The 26,563-nt window shown below is 51.3% G+C and overlaps 2 protein-coding genes across 7 annotated transcripts; one reads left to right on the top strand and one right to left on the bottom strand.

Annotated features, from left to right (window-relative positions):
* FNDC11 (fibronectin type III domain containing 11) lies at window positions 1-2,208 on the top strand. 2 transcript variants are annotated; one of them, XM_031589220.2, is made up of 2 exons: window positions 1-134; window positions 1,180-2,208. In XM_031589220.2, the coding sequence occupies exon 2, from the start codon at window positions 1,194-1,196 to the stop codon at window positions 2,172-2,174; it is 981 nt and encodes a 326-aa protein (XP_031445080.2). In that variant the 5' UTR covers window positions 1-134; window positions 1,180-1,193; the 3' UTR covers window positions 2,175-2,208. The 2 variants fall into 2 exon arrangements, with proteins under 2 accessions (XP_031445080.2, XP_090008504.1); XM_090152378.1 differs by lacking the exon at window positions 1-134 and adding an exon at window positions 670-840.
* Window positions 2,209-2,830: 622 nt separating this feature from the next.
* HELZ2 (helicase with zinc finger 2) lies at window positions 2,831-25,686 on the bottom strand. 5 transcript variants are annotated; one of them, XM_031589231.2, is made up of 20 exons: window positions 25,568-25,686; window positions 20,928-22,023; window positions 20,663-20,846; window positions 20,163-20,270; window positions 19,273-19,796; window positions 18,361-18,993; window positions 16,621-17,404; window positions 16,393-16,468; window positions 11,595-15,108; window positions 10,732-10,817; window positions 10,214-10,345; window positions 9,820-9,987; window positions 9,565-9,706; window positions 9,039-9,155; window positions 8,403-8,595; window positions 7,192-7,326; window positions 6,746-6,964; window positions 6,325-6,481; window positions 5,795-5,962; window positions 2,831-5,319 (listed from the first exon to the last, which is right to left on the bottom strand). In XM_031589231.2, the coding sequence occupies exons 2-20, from the start codon at window positions 21,941-21,943 to the stop codon at window positions 5,195-5,197; spliced, it is 8,481 nt and encodes a 2,826-aa protein (XP_031445091.2). In that variant the 5' UTR covers window positions 21,944-22,023; window positions 25,568-25,686; the 3' UTR covers window positions 2,831-5,194. The 5 variants fall into 5 exon arrangements, with proteins under 5 accessions (XP_031445091.2, XP_090008501.1, XP_090008499.1 ...); XM_090152375.1 differs by lacking the exon at window positions 25,568-25,686 and adding an exon at window positions 25,006-25,421; XM_090152373.1 differs by lacking the exon at window positions 25,568-25,686 and adding an exon at window positions 25,011-25,421.
* Window positions 25,687-26,563: the final 877 nt, after the last annotated feature.

Raw genomic sequence — 26,563 nt, 5'->3', positions numbered from 1 at the left:
GCTGAGGACTGCAGATGCAGCCAGCCAGGCCGCAAGGCGAGGGCCAGGCCAGGCTGGGAGCACAGGGGGTGCAGAAGTGGGACGGGGCTCCCTGGCTGGCCAGGGGGAAGAAGGGCTCCCCAAGGTTGGGCAAGGTGGGTCAGAGTGGTCCAGCTTCCTCTGGTCCCCATTTCCTACACCCAGCCCTCTCCGGAGCCATGCAGCACCAGGCTCTGCTATTCCCAACCTCGCAGTGCTGCCGAAAAGCAGACGTTTCTGGCAAGAGAAAAGGGATGTAAAAACAGAAGGGAAAACAACCACAATCACATCTCCGTCTGTGGGCAAACAAACCACTCCAGACAGCCAAATTGTTCTGAAAGCGCTGGTGTAACCTGTTGTGCGTGCTGTCCCTGTTCCACTTCGTACCGGGCTGCCAAGAACCGTCACTGTTTTGGTTTTAGGGTATTTTTCTAGAGAGAAAAAGTGAAAAGGAAATATGGGGTTTTTTTTTTTTTTTTTTTTTTTTTTAACTTGACAGCTTTCTTGGAAAAAAGATTTAGTGTGAATGAGTGAGATAGTGTAAATTGCAGGGAGGCCAGACTTCTGGCAGGTTTACCAGCTCCCAAAACTCCAAGAAGGAAGTATTATTACTTCTATTATCTATTTAGGGGAAGCCAGGCCAAGAGAAACTTCTTTGTCAACTGGATAACACCACCTAGCTTCAAGACATTAAAACATCACAGTTAGCTACTATGACCAGAAAGTTGCACTGAATGAAGATGCCTGGCAGATTGCAAAAGAGAAACAGATGTCCCCAGAGATTTAGAAGACTGGAGAGAAACTGTGTACAGGAGCACAAAGGTGTCTAATTAGAAAGAAAGAGCAAATAAGGGAGAAATTTTGGCAGAGTGTATCAGAGAATAATTCTGGCAGTGAATCTGTTAAACAGAGCGTGAGCAGCCCGGGGGGGGTAACAGGAGATCAGTGGTTTGAAATATATGAAAGTAGACAAAACATTAGAAATCATACAGCTAGAAAGGAAAATTCCTGTTAAAATACAGTTTAACAGTTCTTTCTCATCTATAGATTTGTGAGATAAGCTTCCATTGAGAGAGAGAAGTCACAGCCCTGATTTCCTTCACAGCTGCTTTTTCTTTGGTTCTTAATTTCATTACAGCTACTTTTTTTTTTTTTAAACAGCAAGTTTTGGAATCATGAATGTGAATTTGAATGAATGTGAAACCAATTCAGAGAATACTGTACACAGCACAGAGGAACAAGGCAATGCCACCCGCAGGAGGTACGCCGAGAGAAGCAGCCTCGTACGGCAGTACCTGCAATCTGATCTGAGCCTCCACCTCCTCGAGATACATCAGAAGAAAGTGGAGCTTCTGAAGAAGTGTTGCTATTACATTGAGGTTCTGCCCACATTTTTGATCCTGAGAGACCAGAATCTCTTGGCGCTTCCTACCAGCATCTTCCAAGTAATTGACCCCTGGAAATTCCAGAGAGTGAAGAAAATGGGAAGATCCCAGACTGAAATCCATCTGCAGCTTTTAACCCACCTGTTAGAAGAGCTGCAACGAGGTCGGGAGGAGCTGGTTTGCTACGTAGAGACCTGTGACATGGTAACTTTCCTCTCCAAGTGGGACTCGATTAAGCAGAGAATGTCAGACCTCTCCAAAATAATGAACAATTTCATTTCCGTGCAAGTATCAAGAAGGCTCTACACCAAGCACCGTTTGGTGTCATGTGCAGATATTAGGGGTAGCAAAATACCAGACATTCGGCTTTTTCTCTGTGCAAAGATGCCAGTTATGTTTGATCGAAACGAATCATTTGCACACAAGAACTGGGCCCACCTCAAATGGTCCATCGAAAATCAAGAGTCACCCCACGAACAATTTGAACTGCATTTTAAGTTAGTGAAGCGTGGAACTCAGGCAGAATTTGGACACTGTGGGCTTGTGACACGTACCACCAACACCTGTGTAGTCCAGGGCCTGCTGCCTGACCGAACGTACGAATTCATGATCAGAAGAGCAGAAGTATACACGCTGGTCTATGAAGTATGGCATGACACCATCACACTGACCACAAAAGCTAACATAACTGAAGACAAAAGCACCCAAGAACCAATGGATGAGGTGGCTGACAAGAATGCTTTCCCATATTTTCCATTTGAAAAAAAGTGAACAAGAAGAATAAAGAAAAAATCCTGATATTTGAGTATTTTGTTGAGCTATGTTTCTTTCCCCCCCACCCCGAATTCGTTCTGTTTTCAACAGCAAGTGCCTCCCACAAGTTCATCTATGCTAACAGTAACCAATCCCACGTTTCTCTGAACAAATAACGTCCTTATACAGCATTCAGGACTCAGAGCTCACAGGTGGGAGCAGCTTCCCACAGTCCTGCAGGATAGCATGGATGCAAAGTGCAGCAGGTAGAAAAACATCTCTGCCTCCCAGTGCTTTCCTTCACCAAAAGATGCCCACTGCTTGCTTTATGCACATGTTGAAGTCACGATTAGGTGATTATAAGCTATGGGGTGACCAGAGTTCATGATTTCATGCTCACCCCTTACAGTGCAAGGAGATTAAAATAATCAGTCAGAACAGGAAAGTGTAACATACCCAGAAGACCAACATTTAGAAGACAGTTTTTCCACCGTGTGCCATTCTCAATGCTTCTTCTCTTTCTTACCATTCGGTTAATTCAAAACATAGCCATCACCACACAGCTTCTAATTAAACTGCCACATCAACAGAACTTTTAGTAATAAAATTTATTACTTAAATAAGTTCGAATCACTTTAACAATTATGGCTTAAATATATATATATTAAAAAAAAAAAAAAAAAAAAAAGGAATGTCGAGGTTCATTTTTACAAACGTTAGAAGCAGGTAAAAATATTTGTATCCAAAGAGTCATTTGAGGTCTGTTGCAAGTCACAGACATACAAAAAAATAAAAACCTGCCGTATTTAAAGTTCCTTAACTTACGCTTTATGACACTTAACATTTCATCTCTGTTAAAAAAAACAACAATTTATTGCAGTAAATTAACTGTCTGACACAGATCAGCCCAAGCCCTCGGGCTGACACAGCCCAGCAGGCTTTCAAAAGTAAATTAAAAACTCTTAAATGAAACCTGACCATTTTGAGCTTGTTTTCTGTATTAATTCCTATGATTCTCTCTATTCATGAACACAAGGACGAGAACATGATATTCAGCTGGCACTAACAGTCTATAAAAAGTTTGGTTAATTGCACTTTCTGCTAACCCTGACTATTGCAGCTACACGACCCACTCCAGAGATACCTGATCACAGCACAAGCACCCAGCAGCCTGGGTTGGCTCTTAGTGCTGCACCTTTTGCAGTTCTCCATCCTGCAGTCATCACTGAGAGAGATGACTGCATTTCAGTCACCCACAAGATTATTTCTATACAAAATTACTCCTATACAAGCTCGTTTTGGAATTGCTCGTTTTTGGAATTGCAAAAGCAGGCTGGTGTGGAACTGTTAAGATCCAGAGCGGAATGGCTTTGAGGAGGAACAAAGGACATCAGTTTTTATCACCCTTAGAACCAGCAGGAATACTTCCCAAAGGTTGTTGGACCGTGGAGAACTGCAACCATCTGTCAGTTTGCACAAGAATACGGATGTACAGATCAAACCCATCAATCACAGAAGTGCAGGAGGGTAGCTTAAAACAAAGGAGGAACAAAACTGCTCCAGAAGTTCTCAAGTCTAACGGAGTCAGAATGCAGTAACACAGCATTAAGGGCTTTGTCAGACACAATGCTTTCTTATTGCACATTCCTTCACTCTGGGAAGAGCCACACTACATTTTCAGCTGCAATCACAGGACAAAACTCATCTCTGCCATAGTGCTGTGAAGTTCTTTTATGCCAGGGATGACTTGTGTCCCAGCACAATACATACATGTGTATGTAGTGCAAAAATGCTGTGACTGCATCCTGGCCCCATCCTATGTGAACATGCAGAGTCAGCCACGTGGTTTCAGGGACAGCTGAAGCAGGCACTTCATACATTCAGAACTGAAATGAAATGAAGGAATTCTCCTTCAAAACTATCGTGCTTCTAAAAGCAGCTCCACAATTCAGTAGAGAGCATCACTTCACCACAGTGCATCCCTCTCAGCCATGGCTTCCCGTGCAAAGCAACCTTCCTGAGCAAATCACAGCTTCCAGTACACAGCAGTTTGGCTGCTTTAAATAAAAACATACAGTATAGACATATATGTTGTGTGATGAGCTCACCGAGTTATCACCGCTCTTAAAAACCTCAGGCCATAGACTGTGAAACAAATTCACAGATTTAAACATTAATAAATTAGAAGCAGCTTTAAAAAAATATGGGGGGGGTGGGGGGGAAAGGGAGGGGGATCTTACAGGAGGAGATTTCAAATAAAACTCAGAACAGTTTAAAATATCTTTACAAACTCCAACATTTCCTCATAGGAGCAGTCCTCAGTTTCCACTCGCTGTATATTGGTGAGGACAGCCTCCTTTGTACAAAGAGTAAAATCTATTTACAAAAACCAACTTAGCCTTGGGTCAGTGATATTTACAAGCTCGGAGAACAGCACTTTGGCTAGACAGCATGGAACATGGCTCTCTTTTTGCTTTCTTCCTTCTCTTGAGAACAAAAACAAACCAACAAAAGATTATTTTCCTGCTTTGAGAAATAAAAAGCCTTAAAAAAATTCCCTGGCCTTGATTTTAAAATGAGTGGTACTGCTCAGAAGATTTGGTCCCATAGGGCAAATCGCAGCTTGCTGTGTGGATCTGCCACATGCAGTCATTCCACCTCTGATAAATGGAATATGTATTTGGTCCCCAGAGCACAGCTGCACTAACAGATAGGATGGTGGCTGCACCGAGCATCTTCTAGTTAAAAAAAAATAATCATCAATAAAGTCACATCTGCCCATCCACCCACATCCAATGCTTTTTGGTTTGCTAGAGGTGAAAGTTCCTATACAAGGTGGCAGTGATATAAAAAACAAGTCACCAAAGCACGTATTGAGACTGAGCTGTCAACATGCAGGGAGAGATCCCAACTTTTCCCGGTGCATTTGACTCATGTGGTGGTTCATGTCTGAATAATGGAAAGATTGCGTCCTTCCCAAGGCACACGTAGCACAGTCTGGGTGAAGAGGGACGAGCTCATCCAGGCATAACTCATCTTCATCGGTGGAAGGCTGAAGTCTTCTTGACACAAATCCCTTGGCCTGTTGTACAGCAGTTATGACTTACGTAGTGCTGGAGCAGTCTCCTCCACAAAGGGTTGCACTCTAGGAGGTACCGGTTCCCTGTTGGCACAGGGAAGGGAGGCAGTGGTCAAAAGAGGCTCATAAAGTATCATCACAGACACCTCTGCTTAACACTGCTAGCAGTGCTGGGTAACTCTGGGGATATTCTTGTCTGCCAGAGCTCTGTGAAACCACAGCTCCCTTTTTAGTTCTGCCACATTTGCAAGCAGTTTCCTTATGCATCACAGCCTACGTCTGCCCAATTACTGGGAAACTAAGAAGTAAATTCTGTTAGAACAGAGGACTAGAACGCAAGTGATGGAAACAACATGGTCCAAAACAGAGAGAAACTAACTATACATGCTGCACATGAGCCACACACAATCTCTGCTTTGCTCAAGTTGCCCGTATAGCCCAGTTTCAAAACCATAGAGAAAGGGCAGAAGAATAAAGCAAGACAACCATGTGGACCTCCATCCCTTTCTGCCAATTGTGCTGCTCCCCTGCAGGCTGTGCACGCTCCCAGCTCACCCACCTATAATGCAGAGTCCTTCCTGAGCACGGGTGATGCCGACGTTGACCTGGTTTGGGTCAGTGACAAAACCCAGGTACTTCTTCTGCCAGCTCTTGGTGGGCTTCCTGTCGATCTCGTGTCGAGGGCAGGAGCGTACAGTTGACAGGATCACATATCTCCATTCACTTCCTACAAAGCACAAACGAACCACGTATTTTAGGTGGAAGCATCTGGCCATTCCACACTACACAAGACCCATAACCTGCAAGCACCAATTGGTTTTCTCCAGCTCTGGAGGCCACCCAACTCCTGCTCGTTGATCTCTGCAGCCCCAATAGCAGATCTTTAATAACCCCTTCAGATGCCCTCTCCATTGAGCCTCCCACTCCCGTCAGCCCCATCCCACTTGGGCGCTCTGATTTATCATCATCACAAAACACCCAGAAACTGGGTCCACGCATGGCTGCAATTACTCTGCTGTAGGATTTGTCACGGTGAGAAGTTGCTCCAGCCCTCGGGAGAGGGCAGCAGTGCCTTCCCTCCAGCCCCACCTTGGCTCTTCATGATGGTGCAGACAGTGATGCCGCGGATGCCTTCTTTCAGCAGGCGCTTGTTGATCTCGGACACCTGGGCGTTGTAAGGGCTGAGGATGGCGATGCTCTCCGGCCGGATGGTGCCATCTAGTGTCAGCTGCTTCGCAATCCTCACCTGGAGAGACCACGATTCTGCTCACCTGGGAACCTCCAGCAGATCTTCAGCACATCCCCAAGGCAGCGATGGCACCCAACTGTGCTGCTCACCTCTGGGTCTCATTTCCCTACCTCTGGTTCTGGCCAGGAGCAGCACGGCACGCTGCAGACACGAGCAGAACCTGCACCCACCACACCGATCCCCATCCGATCTCAAAACTCACCATCCACAATCCCTCCCAACACGGCATCCTCCCATTCATAACCCTAGGGCCCTGCTCACCGCCTGCTCCACTTCTTCTGGGTTAGCTTTGGAGTTTTCATTTCCTTCCTCGGTGGAGATAACCAGGCTCTGCTCCTTCCCTTCCACATGCCCAAAGATGATGGGGCAGCAGCGGTTATTCTTGTGGTATAGGACACTGGGTATGCGAAGAAGTTGGGGACACGTCTTCAGGCGATGTTCATAGAACTCCTGGGATGGGAACTCACAGATGTTTTTGTGCTGGCAGAAAAAAAAAATAAAATAAAATGATACAATAACATTAGGAAAAAAGCGTTCCTAACTGGCAGCATTTTTGGAGCAGGTTTCACCTGCAATTCCACTGTGCTTTACTGGACAAATGCATTATTCATTGCTCTGGCAAGGGAAATGGAGAATATCTCTTTTCCAATGGCTTCAGCCAAACCCTGCTGGTAACATTTTCTGCTGCAGCTTGAGGAAAGCCTCACCATGCGGTACTGTGTGTCCAGCATCCACGCCTGCTTCTGGTAGCGCTCAAAAAGAGATGTCTCCATGCCAAGGCTCTTGCAGAAGTCATTGTTGACCACAGGCTTCAGCTGTTTGTGATCCCCAAGCAAAACGACCTGGAACAAATGGTGGATTCTTCAGCTATGAGGGCAGTGGCAATGGTGAAGGTCATCAGCTCTTTGAAAGACTATTTATATTCAGATATTTGTTGCTATTTATTTATGTTACAGTTACAGCAACCTCAAACAAGGACCATGCTGTGTATTATATAAAAACCCTGACCCAGATAATGCAGAGCCTTATTCCCATCTGACAGTAGAAAGACAAAGTCTGTGGAGATCTGCCCTCTGCTTCCTGCCATGTTGATAATTTGTACCTGGTTCAGGACATATTTTGGTGGCAGTGATGCTCACCTTGCAACAAAGCACCAAAACCACATCCACGAAACTTGGTTTTCCTACAAAAAGCCAAATGCAAGATCAAATCCCTCTATGGTGGACTTCATCTTTGCTGGGTCAACTCCATAAAAGACCACTGAACCCAATCATAGACACCATCATGGCTGGGTTGATCCCATCAAAGATCAATGAACCCCACCATTGACTTTTACCCTGTCATGGACCCCCATTACTGTTCGGTTGATCCATCATGGTTGGGCTGACCCCATAAAAGACTGATGAACCCCATCATGGACTTAACATCATCATGGACTCCATCCTGACTGGTTTGACCCATCATGATTGCGTTGTTGCTATAAAAGTCCATGAAACCCATTATGGAATTATTCCATCATGTTGGTTTGACCCCATAATGGTTGAGGTGATCCCTGAAGTGATTCACTGAAGAGAAGGATCTGAGCTGACCAAGCAGAGAGGTAAGCAGATGTTGCAATTCTCCACCGTAAATTTCAGCCCTACAGGAGGTCTCAATGAGTCTCCTTATGTGACATGAACAGATAACACAGCTCATATATCTGCTGAGAATACTCACATACCTTATGTACCTCCCCGTGCCTAAAGACTTGAATTAGAATTACACATCAGAGAAAGTGACTGCCTTATACAACATCACAGGTACTAACAAAAACAGCCTTAAAATCTGGTCAGGCTTGGAAGAGCATGGTAAGAAGGTATGTGGAGACTCAAGAGCTCTGAGCAGCCATCCTAAAGACAACTCTCTGGAAAGGACTGACCTTCTCAGCATGTACATGGCTGACCAAAGGGATGAGGGTCTCGGGTTCTGTGGACATGGCGCACTCATCGATGAGTATCTGCTTGACATTGAGCTTCTCCAGGGATTTGGCAGATGCAGAGGAGCATGTACACAAGATGACATCGTGGCGCGCCAGTTCATACGCACGAGCTTCCATCAAAATACACTTGTGCCTGGTGATTGATGCAGAAGACACCAGGTTACACACAGTGGAAACATCTCCAGGTTCCTCATGCAGGAACCAGGCAGAGGCTGTACTTCCCTAAATGATTATGGCTCTGTTCACCACCCCAGGACAAGCTGGTGTTCCCAGAAAAGGGTTTGAGGCACACACAGCAGGAAATGCATTTTGTTCTGAACTTGACAGGGCACAGAGCCATGATGGGAGATGCACACACACACTTAAGACTCTGGGACCAGAAGAACAATAGCATTGAGCAGACGAGATGCTGAGGCACCAACTGTAGCACTAACCCTCAGCTAATTGCTTACCATCATTCTAAATGCAGAGCTAATTAGTCTTTTTTAATGTTTTCACCTGGTCCCTTGGTTTGTATGAGCCAGGACAAACCTGCTGACTTTCAGATATCTCTCACCAGGGTCTCCATCTACTCACTTCTTTATTTCTTCTTCTGTTATCTCCTCTCCTGCCCTCACTCGACGGTCAAATTCACAGATCTGGTAATATTTGGGGTTGCCTGGCTGTCGGATCCGATGGTGCAGAATTATCTTGCTGAATAAAGAGACAACATATAAATATTTTCCTCATGGAGACCCGAGCTTCTACAGTGAAGCATGCCACACCTGCCTATGTGGAGAAATCACGTTGGCTGAAGAAATCACAACCAGACTTGTACACGTTTATAGACCTAACTCTCACTTAGCCCTTGGGAACACAAAATACAGCAACCACCCTTTGACAGTTGCAAGCAGGAATGAAAATCAGAGATTTTCAGAGCTGTTCAAAAAAGAAGTGAGAAAATCTAGGATATTTTCAACCACCTGCGTTTCCTGACTAGACAATGGATTAGATATAAACCTTCAATTGGAAAGAAAGAAAAAAAAAGACAAAGTGGGTTAATAGTGCTGTTCTGCACTGGAAACCATGGCTGTTCTGGGTTGTTCAGCTGCACGGGTCCTACCTGAGCTCACGATTTGGCTTTGCATCCCGCAAGGCTTTGCGGGAGAGGTGCCGGCTGCTCCCTGGGTATGGGAACTCCAGCGTCTCTATGGCCTCCCCATAAACTCTCAGTGGTTGCAGGCCCTTCATCTTCATCAGTATCTCTGGAGGAAGAGAAAAAGGCTGCTCAGATGGCACTGGGTCAGCCTCTCCTGTCTCCCAGATTCCTGTTCATCTCCCTCCCACCAGTACTGCAGGGGCACAGAAGTGTACTTACCAGCAACAACATCAACAGACTTGTTGGATGGGCCACAATACAAGATGCACTTTTTCCCTTGGGGCTCATCCTCAGTAGGGCATGGCAGTTGCTCCTCCATGGTGGCCTCCTCATTCAGCTTATGGAACCAATAGACTATGTGAGTTCCAACAACAGTTTTCCCTGTACCTAGAAAAGCAAGAATGCTGCTGAGAATGCTTTAACCACAATACTTTTGCTGTAGATCACCATCCAAATGATCAGCCACAAATAAAATCCCAGAACCAAGAGGACTGCCCTGAACAGCCTGAGGTGATGCCAACCTGCATTACCTTCACCTGTCCCAGGGAAAGCAACAGACAAGTTCTCACCTGCCTTTAAGGACCAAGTACTCTAGGGCTGTCCCCTGCCTTACCTGGTGGGCCTTGGATGAGCGTGAAAGGTTTTCTTAAAGCATTTAGCACAGCCTTGTTCTGACTCTGGTTGAGCTTCCTTCGGCTGCCAGGGAGATCAAAGGAGTTTTGCTGCAGGATTTTGGACTTGGTGACTGTTAGAGCAAAGAGACATGAAAACCAGTTTAAAGAAGGTTACTGAAGACAGCACACATGCAATTCAACTGGAAGATGTGTCAGGTTCCAAACAACTGCACGCCATTACAGGACCATCCAAATGTAATTCCCATCCCATGCCAAGAGGGTCTACCAAGGAGAATTCTCTGCGTGTCCTAGGGATGAAACCCGACCTGCACCTGCTCCAGCAAGAGCCTGCACCTCTGCCACCTGCACTCCGTTGGGCCAGCAGCTGTGCCAACCCTTTACAGGGAAACCTCCTGGCCTGAGAGCAGAACCCCCATGGCAAAAGCCCAGAGAAGCTCCAGGGCACCTGCCTGGCCAGCAAGGACCACAGTATGAGAATGGAGAATGTCTTCTCTACCTTTTGATGGATGTCCATGGCCGAGGGCAATGCTTTTAGCAAGCTTGGAGGCATGCTGGAGCTTCCAAATTGCATTTTCTTTCCGTCTGTGAGGGAAAAATAAGAATTATTGAAGTGTAGCATAAAATAGTGAAAACAACAATTCAGCTTTGTACAACTGTCTTGTTTGCTCTCTTTTTGCTTTGGTGTTGTATCAAATCCCTCCAGAAAGAACTTAAAATGATTTGCATACACGTCTTATTGGGCAATTTGTGCTTGTCTGAACAGCTGAGTCTGCAAATATGTGGAGAGGAAGGAGCACAGCTTCTGTCCCAACTCCATTCTATTATGGTCCAACTCTATTTTCTTGGCCTGGCTTCCAATTTTTCCTAAAATTTAAGACATGAAGGGAAGTAAATTCTGCTCCCAAAAAGCTACAGCAGGCACTGATGCAATTAACAGGCAAAGAAAGGCAAATGAGACACTAGCTCTGCTTCAGTATGAGCAGACAATGCTTTACAGCAACAAAGGAGAAGAACTGGAACGTCAGGGAGCAAATCCTGCCCCAGTGCTTCACACTGCCTTTTACTACACACTGCAGCAATTTAGGAACAGAAGGAACAGATGTGCAGTGAAACCTCAGCATGGCACCTTCCTTCCCCAGCCTCATCCTCACTGCCAAATGGGAGAGAACAGCATCCGGAGATCAGATCTGAGAAAAACCAACACCTCATCCAAACATCAATGGCCCAAGAGCTCAGTTGGAGCTGGGCAACGACATTTTCAGGCAAAGCAAAGACTGTTTGGGTTTGGCAGAGGAGACCCATGGGAACAGCTACTCTGCCCTACTGGGCTAACCGGAGCACGAGTGCAAGCACACTTACATGTCTGGCAGCATCTTTGGGATGAGCTCCACGGTAAACCTGGCAGAGTCCTGTGAGATTTCTGCAGGGACATTTTCCATAGACATGTAGTTGATGTAAAAATTCAGTGTCTGCTGACTACTCCTATCTGACTTCTCATCATCACCAAACTCCTCAGTGAGCCCATGAGCCACCCATGTATACGTATCCGGATCCACCACGAGCTTGTTTTTGGATTTTTCCTTGTGACCCAACGTCAGCTCCTGGAGGCTGTGGCTAAGGCACTCCTCGTCACTTTGAAGTCTCCTGAGCTTCAGCCCACCCAGGCGAATGCACAAGTAGCAGTGGTTGAAGTCCACCTCAACGGAGCACTCCTCCAGAAAGCTTTTTTTAAGGCAGAAAGTCCCTTGCAGCTGCCCTTTGCTTGTCCTTTGCTTTGCCCAGGATATTTTGACATCATGGAGGACAATAGAGTCATTTTCCGCCACCGCACACGACGCAGACTCCATGGCACTCATTGGCATCCACACCTTTTTGTATTCCACAGCATGCTTGTACTTGTCCTTGGATGGCAGCGTGGCGTATGCAGAGAAGCAGTCAATCGGCTTTTCTGTGTGCTGCAGGCAGACGTCAAAACCTGGCGTGACACACCACAGCTGCACAAAGGGCACCAGAAAGCCCCGGAAGACATCAGCAGTGAGCTGGAACTGCAGCGTGTCACCAGCGCTCAGCTCCACCATGACTTCCACATAGTGTGAGCAATCACTCTTCTTCACCCAGCCCACACACCGCCTGTAGAGCTGCTCGTCCTTCTGAAGGAGAGAGGGCAGGGCATCAAATTTCTCCTGTCTGATGGCCATGAGCACATCCTGCCACGTCTTGGCCTGGAAGAGGGTGACGCTGTGGTCATGGAGATGGCAGGGCTGCAGGCTGTGCTCCTTCATTGTTTCCACTGAATACATCCTCCTCTTCCATGTCAGCCTAACACTGCTCTTGTCCTGCAGGAACATGGGCTGCTCTATCAGCTGAAGAGCCTTGTAGTTGATTACATGGGGATCAGGAAGGCTCTCTCTATTCAGTGGGAAGAGAGCTTTAAAGTACCTGTCCGTCCCTTCGATATCTACTACAAAGGCGATCTTCTGCATGACCTGGCCCTTCAGCTGGGTGGCCATCTGCATGCAACGGGCTCTCTTCTCGTACATTGTTGCCTTGGAATTCTTCTTGTTGAAGTCATGACAGAGGAAGTCAATGTCATCTGAAGAACAGGCGATGGGCTTCTTGCGGAGCACAGAATGGAGGTGCCGCTGGATTACAATGTCCATGTATCGGCGGATGGGAGAGGAAGCCCAGGTGTACGAGTCAACCTTCAGGGAGTAATGGCCCACTTTGGACTGGGCAGTGGAATTGGAGCGACAGAAATAGGAGCGGCCAAGCAGCCTCCTGAACTCCAGGGCCACAGGAGCTAGTTTTGGGTGGATGTCATCAGTAACAACAAGGTCTAGCATCTTCTGCACGTCAGAGAGATGTGCGGCGGACTGCAGGTGCTCCCAGATGGGTCTCAGGAGACAGAACTCTATTTCTTTGGAGACGGGTTGGCTAGAAGGCTCATCTTTCAGGCGGTGTGAGAGGTGGAGGGACAGAGGAATTATATGGCTGTATTTGTTTTTCATGAGTAAAATCTGTTGAGGGTTTGGCTCACCCTGACACCGGACAGGAGTGACATTTTTGGTGACCTCCTTGTTGGTGAGGAACTCAGCCACAAAGCTATTGAACATGATCATGAGCTCCTCTATCATCTGGTGGGACCTCCTGTTGCCCGGGGAGCTTCCCTCATCCAGCTGGTCATAGAAGCAATCCTCCTGCAACCGAGACTTCCTGTGGATCCTGGAGAAGTGATAGGCCACAGCGAGGCAGTCCTCCAGGGTATCAAAACGAAGTGCATCTGCACCTCCCCGGTAGTGGTCCTGAATGCAGAGCTCTGCCTCTTCATAGGATAGCTGCCAGTCCGAGCGGATCACAGAGAGGGTGAAGATTCCATTAGTCACCTTGTCAGTCTTTTTTTCTACGGTGACAAAAAGGGAGATCACACGACGGTCCTTCTGTGGCAGAAGGCTGCAGATGTCATTGCTAAAGTGGGGTGGGAGCATGTGCACCGGATCCTGCTCAGGAGCATAGTAGCTCACACCTCGTCTCTTTGCTTCCAGGTCCACAGCACTGCCCTGGGGGATGATGCTAGCCACATCTGCAATGTGGATCCCAATCTCATAGTGATGTTCAAGGCCCCTGACACTGATAGCATCATCCAGATCCCTCGCACCTTCCGGATCAACAGTGAAGGTCAGGTAACTCCGACAGTCCCTCAGGTTTTCCTTGATGGGGTTTGGTTTGCTGGAGGTGTTATATTTGGCTAACTCCTTGGTAACAACAGGTGGGTATTTCCTCTCCAAGCCATACTCTGAGTTGAGAATCCTTAAGCCTTCTTCTGAAGTCAAAGCCACATTCAAAATCTCAGTTACTATCCCCAAAGGGTAGTAGAAACCCTCCCGCCAGGCGATGATCTGGACAGAGAAGATCTGGCATCTCCTCGTGTCCTGGTTGATCTTCTTCCAGCTGACCACTCTGTACTTCCCATTGACAAGCTTGCGGACGGGAATGACATTAGGTTTCTCTTTCAGCCCCGGGACAAATATTTTGGTGACAGTGGGATCGATGGGTATCATCACCCGGGGATCGAACTCGTCCACTGTGCAGATGAAGTTGCGCTCTCTCTCGGCACGCTTCAGGATGCCCACCACCTTCCCCTGGGGCCGCAAGCCACTGCTGTCAGCTGTGCTGTTCTGCAGGATTTCCACAAGCACTTCATCGCCGGTGAAGGCTGTCCCGCAGTGCACTCTGCCTTTGATCTGAATGGTAACGGCAGGAGAGTCGTCGAGGGGGAAGGCTGAAGCCTTGTCAAACCCTTCTTTGACCAGCTCACACCTCTTGTACATTTGGGGGTGCATGTGCAGATATTTCTGCATCACCTGAGATGAGAAGCTGACGTATTCCTGCCTGTCTTCCCACTGATTTGAAGCGTCAGACTTCACATTGAGCAGCCCTTCTTCGGACACTGTTACCAGCACGTTCTTGCTCTCGTCTAAGAGCTCCTGGAGGATGGGGTCATCAGGATTCATGCTGTCGGTCTCAGAGCTCCAGGAATCCGTGTCGCTGTCCTCATCATTGCCCTCTGGGCTCCTCCTGCACCAGCTCTCCTTGTCACTTGCTGCTTGTTTGATCTGGGCCATGGTCAGGTTTGCTGGGGAGATGCTCCCCTTCTCAATGCACTCCTGGATGAAACGCTTCCACACCTTGCTGCACTGACCGTGGGAGCACAAGGCCACTGCGTCCCCCACCACAATGACCTGTGACTGAGCCCTTGTCATGATGGTGTTAAGCACTCTGGCCTCGTTGAAGAACTCAAGGTTGTGGGAGGCTGAGACCTGCAGGCTCTCGCTGGTGTGGACCGTGCTGATGATGATGACCCGGAACTCACGGCCTGCACCGAAGGAGACAAGGGAGAAATCACTCAGCATAGGAAAGCTCTCTGGGACTGCAACATCCATGAACTGGGAATGGATGCCACCAAGTGAGGGGTTGGAACGAGACGATCTTTGAGGTCCCTTCCAGCTCAAGCCATTCTATGATGCTAAGTCACCACCACCTGTGCACTGTGAAGGCAGGGGAAAGGCCAGGCACTGAAGCAGTGGCAAGGGCAGGGCAGTGACCCTTTCACAAGTGTCCCTCTACCCTCAGGACATTGCTGCCAGCACAGCAAATGGCAGACAGCAGGAGGCACCCTGTGATTTCCGAGCTAAGAGATGGTAAAGAAAGGGTGTGGAAATCAGGAACACACCCCAGGGGTCAGTTATTCTCACCAGGAGGAGTCCTGGCTGGTACTAAAGAAAACAGTAATAATAAAAACATGGATGAGACACAAAGAGTCACCCAGAGGACAAAACCAGCCCTATCCCTCTCTCATCATCAAGAACAACAGACGACTCCTTCAGAAACTGTTCTGCACCCACAGGGCATGCAGGTTTCCCATTGGTGTCCCTGGGGGTACTTGGGGCTTCACGTGATTCACACATGCTGACAGCTCTGGGATCACACTTACAGGGTTCCCACCCTCCTTCCCAGCAACATCCATAAGTTTGAAAGGAATTGATGGCTGGGTGCAGATTTAATTCAGTGTGAAATCTTATTCACTAAGGCAAGAATGAAATCAAGGAATTATCAACCAGACGGGGATGGAAATCAGCCAAAGGATTTCTAGGTTCTCCCTCCTCATCAGCACTATGTGGGTTGCAGCAGCGAGGAGCTGTGGGGAAGGGCAGCAGGGCTCTGCTGGCAGCCCCACATCACTCAGCCCAAGAGGCATTTTGCCACGAGTCCAGCTGGGAGTGCCCTGTACATTGCAGGGAAATGTACAGATGGGCACTCACCAGATGAGCATCAGCTAGCCTCGGTATCTGGCACAAGAGATGTGCACAAATGCTGATGGCAGACATAGTGAGGAAAGGCAGAGCATCCTGCCATCCAGCCGTGGGTGAGCGCCCATAATGAACCCTTTGCTTCATCAGCTGTCCCTCAAGCATTTGAGCAAGGACAACATTCAGATGCTCTGCTAACCACCCAGTGTACTTTCTTCCTGCCCATTACGCAGTGACTGCAGCTGCAATAGACTCTCCTGTCCACAAACTTGACTGGGAAAGTCCTCCCTAGCAAGCAGGAGACCTCAAAATGCAATCAGACTTTACTAGCTATTGCACAGGACACAAACCTGGCAAGTTTTCATAGTTTTCTACCACCACATCTGGTAGCTGCTTCTTCCTCAGTTCCTGTCTTATCGCAGAAACCTGGTAAGAAAGAAAGAGGCACAGCTGAACACATTTTCAGCACAGGAATGCCAACCCCTAAGGTCCCTCATCTGTCGGTAAGGTTACAGGACAGCAGTCAGTCAGTGGTGCATACATTCCCCTCCAGCAAGGGAAAACATTCTCATACATACCTGGATCCCATGGGAGACCACACAGATCCTCTTCAGATCTTGAACACCCCACTCATGTGGCCACCTCTGATATATCTCCTCCACTTTCTCAATCACTTGTATGATCTCAGAAGCATTGTGCCAAGAAATCATGGACATATCCCTTTCGGCCACACCAGGAACATGGCAGAACATGAGCGGGTAGATTTCAGGGTGGGGTGGAATGTTCCCACTGGCATGGATAGCATTGCCTTTGCCAATGTAGAAGTGCTTGGAGACAAACTCAATGATGCCTGCAGTGGAACGATAGTTCTCATTGAAGATGATCCTGCTCTTCATGGCCACTTCATGCTTCTCTTTCTGGTAAAACTGAAAGAGTCTGTTTAACAGGGTGTGATCTGCAGACTGCCCATCCCCAACACAGAACAGCTTTGGGGTTATCTGCATGTGGTCCCCAGCGAGGACAATCCGCGTCTCAAAAGTGGCATAGGAGAGCGGAATCAAAGCTTCACATTCCAGCATCTGAGCAGCCTCATCAATCATAATGTGGGTGAAGTACCCCGGGGCAACCTTCAGGTTCTTGGATAGCATGGAGGTAGTAATAATGATTTGGTGTCGGTCAATCTCCTCCTGTGTGGGGTAGCGGAAGAAGCGCTGGTCTTTAGTGAGGCAGCAGTACATCTGGGTGGTGGGGTCAGTCAGGTTGATGGGGCGGTCAGTGGCTATAATCCTCAAGGGAACAGCCCAGGGATGCCCATTGATCACATACTTATGGAAGTACTCCCGGATGTAGATGTCAGCAGCACTAAAAGGAACAAAAGAGGAAACTATCAAGGGATTGTAGCTGGTGTTCTCAATGTTCTGACCACAAAGACCACCGTCTTCTTTGATCACTCACCACCAAGCAGCCAAAATCTCCCCTAGCTTTGGCTATCTTCTCAAGAGATATTCACAGATGTGCAAAGAAGGCACCAAGTCCAACCATATTGTCAGAGTATGGTTTAAAATATAAGTTGGTACTTGAGACTTGGGCATCATTCAATGCTCACATGGAGAAATCATTTGAAATGCAACATGCCCAGTAAGATCTGTGATCCTGCTTCTCTAGGTCCAAATCCTACAGACATGGCCCAACACCAGTCCTCTGCTGACCTCCCAGCACCCCCACCCCAGGCAGATGATGACAACAGAAGCTTCAGTGCAATCAGACAGAAACAGGCTAAGATTAGGAGTCACCTGTTCATTATACAATAAAAACCAAGGCAGTAACCGCCTGCACGATGGGTCGTAGACACTCATCTCAGCATAACTGCTCTAATTTTAACAATCTTGGATTCTCTCAAGGCAGACTCAACAGCAATCAGATCTGCATTTCCCTTTCCCTATAATCTTCCTCGAAAAGTCAAAACATTGACATGTGCACAGAGCATTTGCAGGCTCCCTTCCATTTCTTCCAGTACACACTAAAGGCCAGAAAGAAATACGGTCTCACCATCCCCATTGTATCACAAAGCAGGAATATGCTACCTCTTTCACAAACACTTCCATCCATGCCAGGCTTCCTCCTAGCAGGAGTGCCAAAGCAGTTTAAGACATATTAAATAAAAATGAATTATTTATTTAAACAAGTAATTGAAAAGCAAACTGGAAAAAGGCCAGCTCAGCTCCCTCTCACAGACTCCAGCTCCCTCTCATCACACTGGACGATCAATACCCAGAGCAGGAACCCGGCCACAACTCCAACCCTCAGCCCCTGCTAACCTGTTGGTGTGAGTGCAGATCAGCACCCGCGTGTTGGGCTGCCTGATGACCTCCAGGGTGGCCATGGCCAACGTGAACGTCTTGCCTGTGCCAAATGGCCCATAGATGAGAAGAGGTGGGACCTGCCGCCTGCTGGTTGCCTGGCCAGTGATGAAGGAGATGGCCAACTTCTGTTTGCTGTTCCCTGTCTGTGGCTGTTGGAGGCAGCAGGGGATAGAGCAGCTGGCAACATCAGGTAGGACCAGTTTCTCATCAAACAGGCGATCAACAGCCTGGTGCCACTGTCGGAACAGCAGCTGGTCGATTTGGAACTGGATCTCCACATTGTGGGAGGTTTTTGGCTTCAAGTTCAGCTCTGAGCAACATCTCTTTGGTATCTGTAGCCAGATTGTCTTCTCCGTGGTGGCTTTATTCTCCACGCTAACCTCATAAACTCGATTGTCTACAGGGGGGTCAAGTGCCAGGAAAGCTGTGGGCACGGACCTGTTCAGCAGATATCCCTCATCTGTGTCTGGTGAGAGGTTATAAGGGGTAGGCACTTCAGCAAACAGCTCGCCAGCCTGGGCAATCTTCATCCCCATGGAGAGGCTTTGCATCATGGAAGTCAGCGAGATGAGGACCCGCAGGTTGAGTCTGGAAGAAAGAAACAGCCAAATTAACAGCAGAGAACTGGCCAATCAGCTCATGCCCACTGCAGAGGGGAGATTGCCACACACCTCTAGCTAATCCACAGCCATGGGATGAGACAACCTTTCCCTTCCTATCGCTCCCCAGCAAGCTACCGCGGCAGCTTTCCATCTGTCTGGGAAAGGCCTTGCAGACCCAACCCGGAAGAGATGGCAACTTCACAACCAGCACGGCCGCAAGGGCAGGGATAGCAGGAATCCCTTTGGATCCACATGTGGCACTTACTTGGCAATCAGAGCCTGCTCGGCTTCTTCCTCACGGAAGAGGAAGCTGTGCATCCTCTCGCGGTAGTTGATGCGGGTGATGACAGCGCTCGCACCACCCTCCCGCTGGGACTCCAAGGAGAGAGCAGCAGGTTTGTACTTGGCCAACAGATCCATGTCTTCGCTGGTCCTCACCACGCTGGGAACGATGATGCGATTGCCTCGATTCCACCGCACGAAGTTGACGGTGCGGCCGCTCCTCCTGACAGTGGGGATGTGCTGGGGAGCCTCCCGCCGGCCCACCCTCACCTTCAGCTTCCTCATGAGGACGGGGCGGCTGCCGAAATCAAACACCACCCACTGCTCGAAGACGCCCAGCGTGCAGCACTCCAAGCAGACCTCCACCTGTGCCACGGGTGGGTTGGACGGCAGCATGGCCACGTGCGTGCCCCGGAGGTACTGCAGGCCCTTCGCCAGCCCGTTTCCTGACAGGTAGAAGTTGGCTCCGGGTTCTCGCTTCAGCAGTGCCACGTGTTGCAGGGGCTTCTGCCAGGGGGAGACAGGGGGCCGTGAGGTCCTCCAGCAGCCATCCCCCCTTGAAAGCTGCTGCAGGAACCAACGCCTAGCCTTCATGATATTCACCTCGTGCAACCCCACTGAACATTTCTTTCAGCTTTTAGGAACCTCACGTCTCAGTTTTGCGGCAGTTAAAATAGTCTGCCATAAACTGGAGATCTCTTCAGTTGGAAGAGGACAATTAGACCAATCTTCTTGCCACTGACACCCACAAGACCCCGAGCAGGAGTATGGCTGGATCTTCTTATTTGTGACATTACACAGAGATGCTGAGAGCACCACCAACATGTTCTCATTCTGATCTTCTAAAAACCCATTGCACAGAGCTGAGCTTACCTGGGAGTGAACCTTGAACTTCCACTGGTACTTCAGCTGCCTGTCCTCTGAGTGCACATCCAGGGGCTCCTGGCACACGACTGTAATGCCTTCAACATCCTCAGATATCTGTGGGAGAAGCACGAGAAGAGAAGGATGAGGGAAAAAAACCCATGGATCGCACCATGGCAATATTTCCACCCTTTTTCTACCCATCCCCCAAGCAGGACCATCCATATGTGCTCCCGCTCATCATTCCCAGCCTTGGGAAATGAAAGGCCTCAGGGTAGAGCAGCATCCAGAGCAGGCTGTTGGTGCTTGGCTGCTGTTTGGATGGGTAGATGTAGGATGATGCCTCTCTTTCTGCATGGCCATTGCCATAGTTGCATGAACTCCCTTCCCAAGCCCAACTCTGGCAACGAGGCCATTGCAGACCACAGGCTCCCTTCCCACACCAGATGCTTCTCACACCACAGGAGACGTAAGGGGCTACTGCTCCCACCCTGTTGCCCACGACTTACAATCAGCACCTCGTTGGAGCACGTCTGGTATTCAGCAATGAGTCGGTCCTGGTAGGACACCAGCCCTTCCTTTATGGCTTGCTTCTTCTTCTTGGCAACAACCTTCATCCTCTGGATCCACTCCTGCAGCTCCTCGTTGGAGTGAGCCTTGGTGCAGCTGTCCCCCATCTCGCACACCTCCGCTCTGTTGGGAGAGAGCCATCCCAGCTGCCACCCGCACCTGGAACCCGCACCTGGAACATGCACCTGGAACCCAGTCCCTTACCTGCTGCACAGCTTGAAGGTGCTGAGCCCAAGTGGTGGAGCACGGTGCACCCACTGCACGGAGGTGTCAGCCAACAGCATCTGCGCATGCTCCACGGAGGAGCAGTGGTTCTCAAAGCTCTCCTGCGAACTGAAGGTCACCAGGCACAGCCGGCAGTAGAAGTGCACCGGGGCGGGTGCTGAGGGTTTGCCATTCTCCACGCACGGCTCTGGTGCCGGCAGCAGGTCGGAACGTGCCAGGCCGTGCTCCTTCTCAGCCTCCCAGACGGCCATCTCCACGTCGCTGTGCGCGTACTGGCAGCGCTTCTCACCGTGCCGGCACGGCTGCCCCTTGGAGACGAAGTGGCAGTAGCTGAAGGTGACCATGAACTCGGGGCAGGGCCGGATGGCAGTGTACTGCTTCTTGCGGCGGCTGTCGGCCACCACGTGCACCAGCAGCGGGTCCCAGACGCGGTGCAATTCACACAGCCGCCCGTGGCCGCCCGCCGAGATGCGCTGAGGGCAGCCGAAGAAGCAAAGCCTGCAGATCTCCTGGAACTGCCCCCCGAACTCACTCCGGATCTCACTGCAGGCGCTCAGGGGCTCGGTGCTGGAGCCGTCCCCAGACTGTGCACTGGAGCTGCTCCCTATCTGTGCCAGCAGCACCGCCGCCTTCAGCCGACGCCGCTCCAGGTTGTGCTCCCGCTCGAAGTTCCACACAAGGGCCTCCTCTGGGCTCCAGGCGAAGGTGCACTGGTTGCCATGCTTGCTGCAGCCCAAACCCAGCCTGTAATACCTGCAGACGGCGTAGCGCGCCGGGTTCGGGAAGCCCGGCCGCCGGAACACCTTCCTCCAAGCAACACTGTGCCGGCTGCGGCAACGGGCCAGCAGGATCTCATACATGCACTTGTGCTCCACTGGGCGCAGGTGGTAGGTGATCTCATCCTCCCTCACGCTGCACTTGGAGCAGACCAGCAGCAGCTCCAGCTGGCGCTGCAGGCTGCCCAGCGGCACCGCGGGGCCTTTGGCATTCGGCATGGTGGTGGTGCGGGGAAGTTTCTACGAGGTGGTGCTAGCTGGCTGCGTACCCACCGGCCATTAGTGCGAGCCCGCAAAACCTGACAAAGAAACAAGCAACAGGTGACTTAGCAGGAGGCTAAGTTGGGCTCTTTGCTGTGCCGGGACACTGCAGTCACGCTTCCCGTCCGAGCAGCAAAACTCTGCCAGAGCCACGCTGATCCACACCACCCGAGCACTTGGAGTCTGCTCCCAAAGCACTGAGTGGCCGTGGATCTCTGAGAACCACACGATGCGAGGAGCAAGCTGCCAACCCACCGGGTGCTGGGGAGGCTGAGCGCAGCCCTCGGCACATCGCAGGCCGAGGACCTTCTGCACACACCGAGGAACTGCCGGCAGCACTGCACGGCGTGAGTAGGGACCGCGATAGCCACAGATCTCCTCCCGGAGCAGAGCCCGACAATCCCACTTCCTCTTCCCGCTCCCAGCGCCTCCCCCGGCTCTGCACACTCCCAATAGTTTTCCCTTTCTTTTTCCTGCTGTTCCCCTCCCCGGGTCATGCTGGGGCACCACCACGCCGAGCAGAGCAACCCCAGCCCAAGCCCCCAGCCCTCCTCCCCGTGGCTCGCGAGATTAATTAGGATTAATCCACACGGCAACCGCCCTCCTTTCTCCCCGGCCGCAACAGCCGAGGGCAGGAGCTGGGCGCGCTCGGCCAGTAAACATCCGGCTGCAGACACTGCGGCTTCAGATGTGGGGACGGTGACTCAGTGCTCCGTGCCACAGGCGAGAGCATCCGCGAGCCGTTTCCTGGGCAACCAGGGGCAGGGAGCATCCCCAGAAAGGATGCTGCGGGGTTTTTGGGGTGCAGGAGCTGGCCGGGACACGGTGCTCCAGACTGGGGCAGACTGGGGCAGGACGTGCCACCCAGCAGAGCCACCGGTCCCGTGCTCAGCATCCGCCTTGGGCTCCCAAGCTGCAGCCCCGAAGGCGCAGCTCGCACCCAGATGGGAAGAATGGCAGTTAACGGCCGTGGTCCTACGAACAGCAAAACAGGGAGCTCAACTCTGTGCTGCTTCAGCATGAATACTTTTCACTGAGAATCCTCTGCCTACCTCTGGGGTGTTGAGGCAGTGGGCAGCAGGATGCAGAGCTGCACAAATGGTCCAAACCTACACAGCCCGCAGGGACCATACTAGACTTGTTCATAGAGCATCACCTTCATGCCATGTCCTGCACGTACCCAGTCCCAAAACCCCACCGAGCTACTGGATGTGCCTCTAGCTCAAGTGCTGGGAGCATCCCTGAGGGGAACATGGAGCCAGGGCTGCCCCATTCCCATCCCCAGGGCTGTCCATGGCCCCACAACAGTGCCAAACTCCCAGGCAAAGTCAGAGAGCTTCAGCTCCTGCAGGTGGGAGCTTTTGGGGTCAGGGGCAGCGCTGGAATCCATGCCAAGGGTGGGATGCCTTAGCATGAAAAAGCCATGGGGAAATATTCTGGCTTTAAAGGGTCAATTTTGCCATTGTTTATTGGCTTAAGAAAGCATTTGGTTTTCAGCACGCTCACTGTTTGGGTCTGTGAGTAGGAGGAAAGAGGAAAGGGAAGTGCATGCCCCTATTAAGGTCTCTGTGCGCCACCAGCATTAAAGTCAAACTCCAGTTTTTTTCTCTTACAGAACAGAGAGAGGAAAAAAAAAAAAAAAAAGGAGGAAAAAAAAAAAAGCTGCAGGAGCTTTTGAAATCCAAACAGAGCAGCAGAGAGATGCAGAGCATGAGGGAGCTGAGGGAGGCTGTCCCATAGAGCAACCCTCCTCACAGTGATAAGGCTTTGATGTCAACAGGGCAAAATCCATGTGGCACAGGGACAGTGGCAGCTGGTCAAGAGGCACATAGGTATTCCTGCAATCTGCAGGTTGGATTTGGTGTGTTTTCCAAACAGCCTCGCCTCATACAAGCCTCCAAAAGCATGGGCTGGCATTAAAGCCACTCATCCCACTGATAGGAGCAACGAGCTGCTCCCACCACTGGGCGTATTGTGTCCCTGCTGCACACCCAGCACCACCAGCATCCTCTTCAGCCCCAGCCGGCCGTACCCTCACCAACACCGATACGCGCACCCGATCTGAAACCAGACCGAGCCAAGCCAGCACCTCACTGACATCATTTCCCCATCTCAGTAGGGCAGGGCTGCATCTCGCTGCCACACCATCGTCCTCCGTGGGGGCCGTTCCCAGTGGGACAACCGCATTTCCCCAGCAACGGTGGGCAGAGGAACGCACCGACGTGGCCGCGCACCCCTCTGCCCTCCCCACCCTGCCACGCTGGAGAGCAGCTGGGGGAGGAGGACGGCTTTTTGTCAGACCTTGCCTTCGTTAATTATTGACGGGAGATTAGGCAACGCGCCGCGCCGCCGGGAGCCAAGCGGCGTGGGGCAGAGTGCCGGGGCTGCACCTCCCCGTAGCAATGAAAGCACCCCGAGGATCCGCTCCCTCACCCCGCTTTCGGTCCCTGCTGCGTGACAGCGTAGGTTCGGGCTGCCAGCACGGCTCTCCCACCCCCGTGCTTCAAAGTGCCGATGGGAAGAGCAAACCCCGCGTCGCGCACGGTCCCGGTGCGCGGTGGCAGCCGCAGCTCTTCGCTTTTGACTTCTCCGAGTTGGAAAAGTTCAGACCGTGCCCCCAAAGCTCAGAAGAGCAGCGGGGAGGAGATTGGGGCCGGGGGCTGCTCGTCTGAGGTGGCACCCAGCTCCCCGCCGGCCGGCAGCTCCACGCTGCGTAGCCCAGGACTTTGCACCCCGACTGCGGTCCCCTTCACCTTCATCCCCCCCCCCCCCCCCCCCCTTCCGAACCCAGCGATCGATGCTGCGAGCCAAAAGCTCTGGGTGAGCTGTGCGCCGTACATCACCCCGGAGCTCCCGGTGCCATTCAGGACCCCACAGCATCGAACCCCACGGCCACCCCGGGCCGGGCAGCACCCGCACTGCGCCCTGGGCCGTGCTGCGTTCCAGGGAGCCCCGTGCCCTGCAGCACCCGGTAAACCCGGTGCCCCCCGGGTCCCGACGCGCCGCAGCACCCCGTGCACCTCACCTCACCCCGCATCACACCCGGCGTCCCCGGACCCGCACCGCTCTCACCACAGTTACTCCCGGGAATAGCCCTTTGCCACCGCCGGTGGTTTCTTTTCTGGGGCCTCCCCGCATTCAAACCGGGGCCAGATTTCGCGGAAATTGCATCACGGCGGCCCCGCCCCGCCCCGCTCCTCCCGCCGGCACCGGGGGGAGCCGACACCGGCAGCGGCACCGGAGAGCGGGGAACCGAGGGGGAGGGGGATGCGCTGGGGCCGGGCGGCACCGGGGAGCGATGCACCGGAGGGGCAAATGCGTGGTACCGGACGGGAGCGGCACCGAAGAGGGTCACACCGGCACCGGGCGAGGACGCACCTGGGGGTGATGCGCGAGAGCGGCGGGTCCGATAGGCGCTGCCCCGCTGCTCGCCCCGGGCACCGAGCAGGACGGCGGCTTTTCTCCCATTCCCGGTTGGAGCTCCCCGTCCCGTTCTCGCTCCCGAGGGTCGGGGTACTCGGTCCCCCCTCACGGCCCCTCTCCCCGTCCCCGCACTGTCGGGGCCGCTCCCCCGTTGCTCACCGCTCCGCTGTCCGCCGACTCCGGCCGAGATCGAAACGAAGGGCGAAGTGCCGCGGGGAGCCCAGCGCTGCAGCCCGACACGGGACACGAGTGGACCCGGCTGGGCTTTAAAAGGGCTTCCGGGAGGGGCAGGGTTTACTCCGTTTCCTTTCTGTTTATCATCAGTTTCGTTTTCCATTCCTTTCCCTGACTGAAGAGGTGCAGCCAGCTATGCAAAGTTTGAGCGCAAACCAGGAAAAAAAAATGCATATATATATCAGTCCACCCCCAGAAGTGAGCACACAGGGAGTAGGGAGCAGGCATGGCACCATGCAAGCATCACTTCCAGGACTCAGCAGCAGCAGTTTGGGGGCTCTTCAGCCTCTAGCCATGGCCCTCCCCCATCTGTCCCAGTTTTATCCCTTCCCTGTTTGCTTTGCCCCTTCTCAACTCGCTTGCAGACCTCACCCCATTAGAGTTGGATGCACAGCTAGTCTGTCCTGCTGGCACTGTGGCCTGACAACACCCAAAAAAGGCACAAACCCATGGGAAGGTCAATGGAGTTCCCCAGGAGGGCTCCCCACAGTGTGGCAGACCCCAACGAACTGCAGGGCTGTAGCTGTGCATTGTGTCACCACCCAAAGGGACAGCACTGGGATGGGCAATGCACTCAGAGCTCTGCAGCCTCAGCTTTCCCATCTCGTAAAGTTATCTCCATGCCAATATCCAGCACGTTCTGGAAAGAGATTGGGCAGCACTAAGGCTTCAGATGTGAGCAGCTGGGAAAGGGCCCAGGGACAGGAGGAAGAGGCTCAGTGCTGGCAGCGGGGTTACGAGTCTTGCTGCAAAGATGAGCTGAAGAAAAGCTCATCTGCGGTCAAGCAGCAACAGGAAGTGCAGAGGAACTGGCAAGCAGCTCACAGGAGTGAGGGCAGATGGGGAAGGAAGGTCAGAGAGCAGCTCCTGGCGTTTGTCAACAAGGGTGGGCAGACAGGGTATGATGTTCACTGCCTCCCA

This window comes from Phasianus colchicus, chromosome 17 (assembly GCF_987193195.1).
Source record: "Phasianus colchicus chromosome 17, bPhaCol1.hap1.1, whole genome shotgun sequence".
NCBI classification, from domain to species: domain Eukaryota; kingdom Metazoa; phylum Chordata; class Aves; order Galliformes; family Phasianidae; genus Phasianus; species Phasianus colchicus.
This window is presented reverse-complemented; position numbering and strand designations above follow the sequence as displayed.

What these genes read in the sequence shown, in the direction of transcription:
- HELZ2 (XM_031589231.2), bottom strand. Translation starts at nt 21,943, where the DNA reads ATGCCGAATGCCAAAGGCCCCGCGGTGCCGCTGGGCAGCCTGCAGCGC. An exon ending in ACCTTCAAGCTGTGCAGCAG is followed by an intron (nt 20,847 to 20,927) that starts GTAAGGGACTGG and finishes CTCTCCCAACAG; the next exon opens with AGCGGAGGTGTGCGAGATGG. An exon ending in GCTCATCCAAGGCCCACCAG is followed by an intron (nt 9,988 to 10,213) that starts GTAAGGCAGGGG and finishes TTGCTTTTCTAG; the next exon opens with GTACAGGGAAAACTGTTGTT.
- FNDC11 (XM_090152378.1), top strand. Translation starts at nt 753, where the DNA reads ATGAAGATGCCTGGCAGATTGCAAAAGAGAAACAGATGTCCCCAGAGA. An exon ending in CTGTGTACAGGAGCACAAAG is followed by an intron (nt 841 to 1,179) that starts GTGTCTAATTAG and finishes TTTTTTAAACAG; the next exon opens with CAAGTTTTGGAATCATGAAT.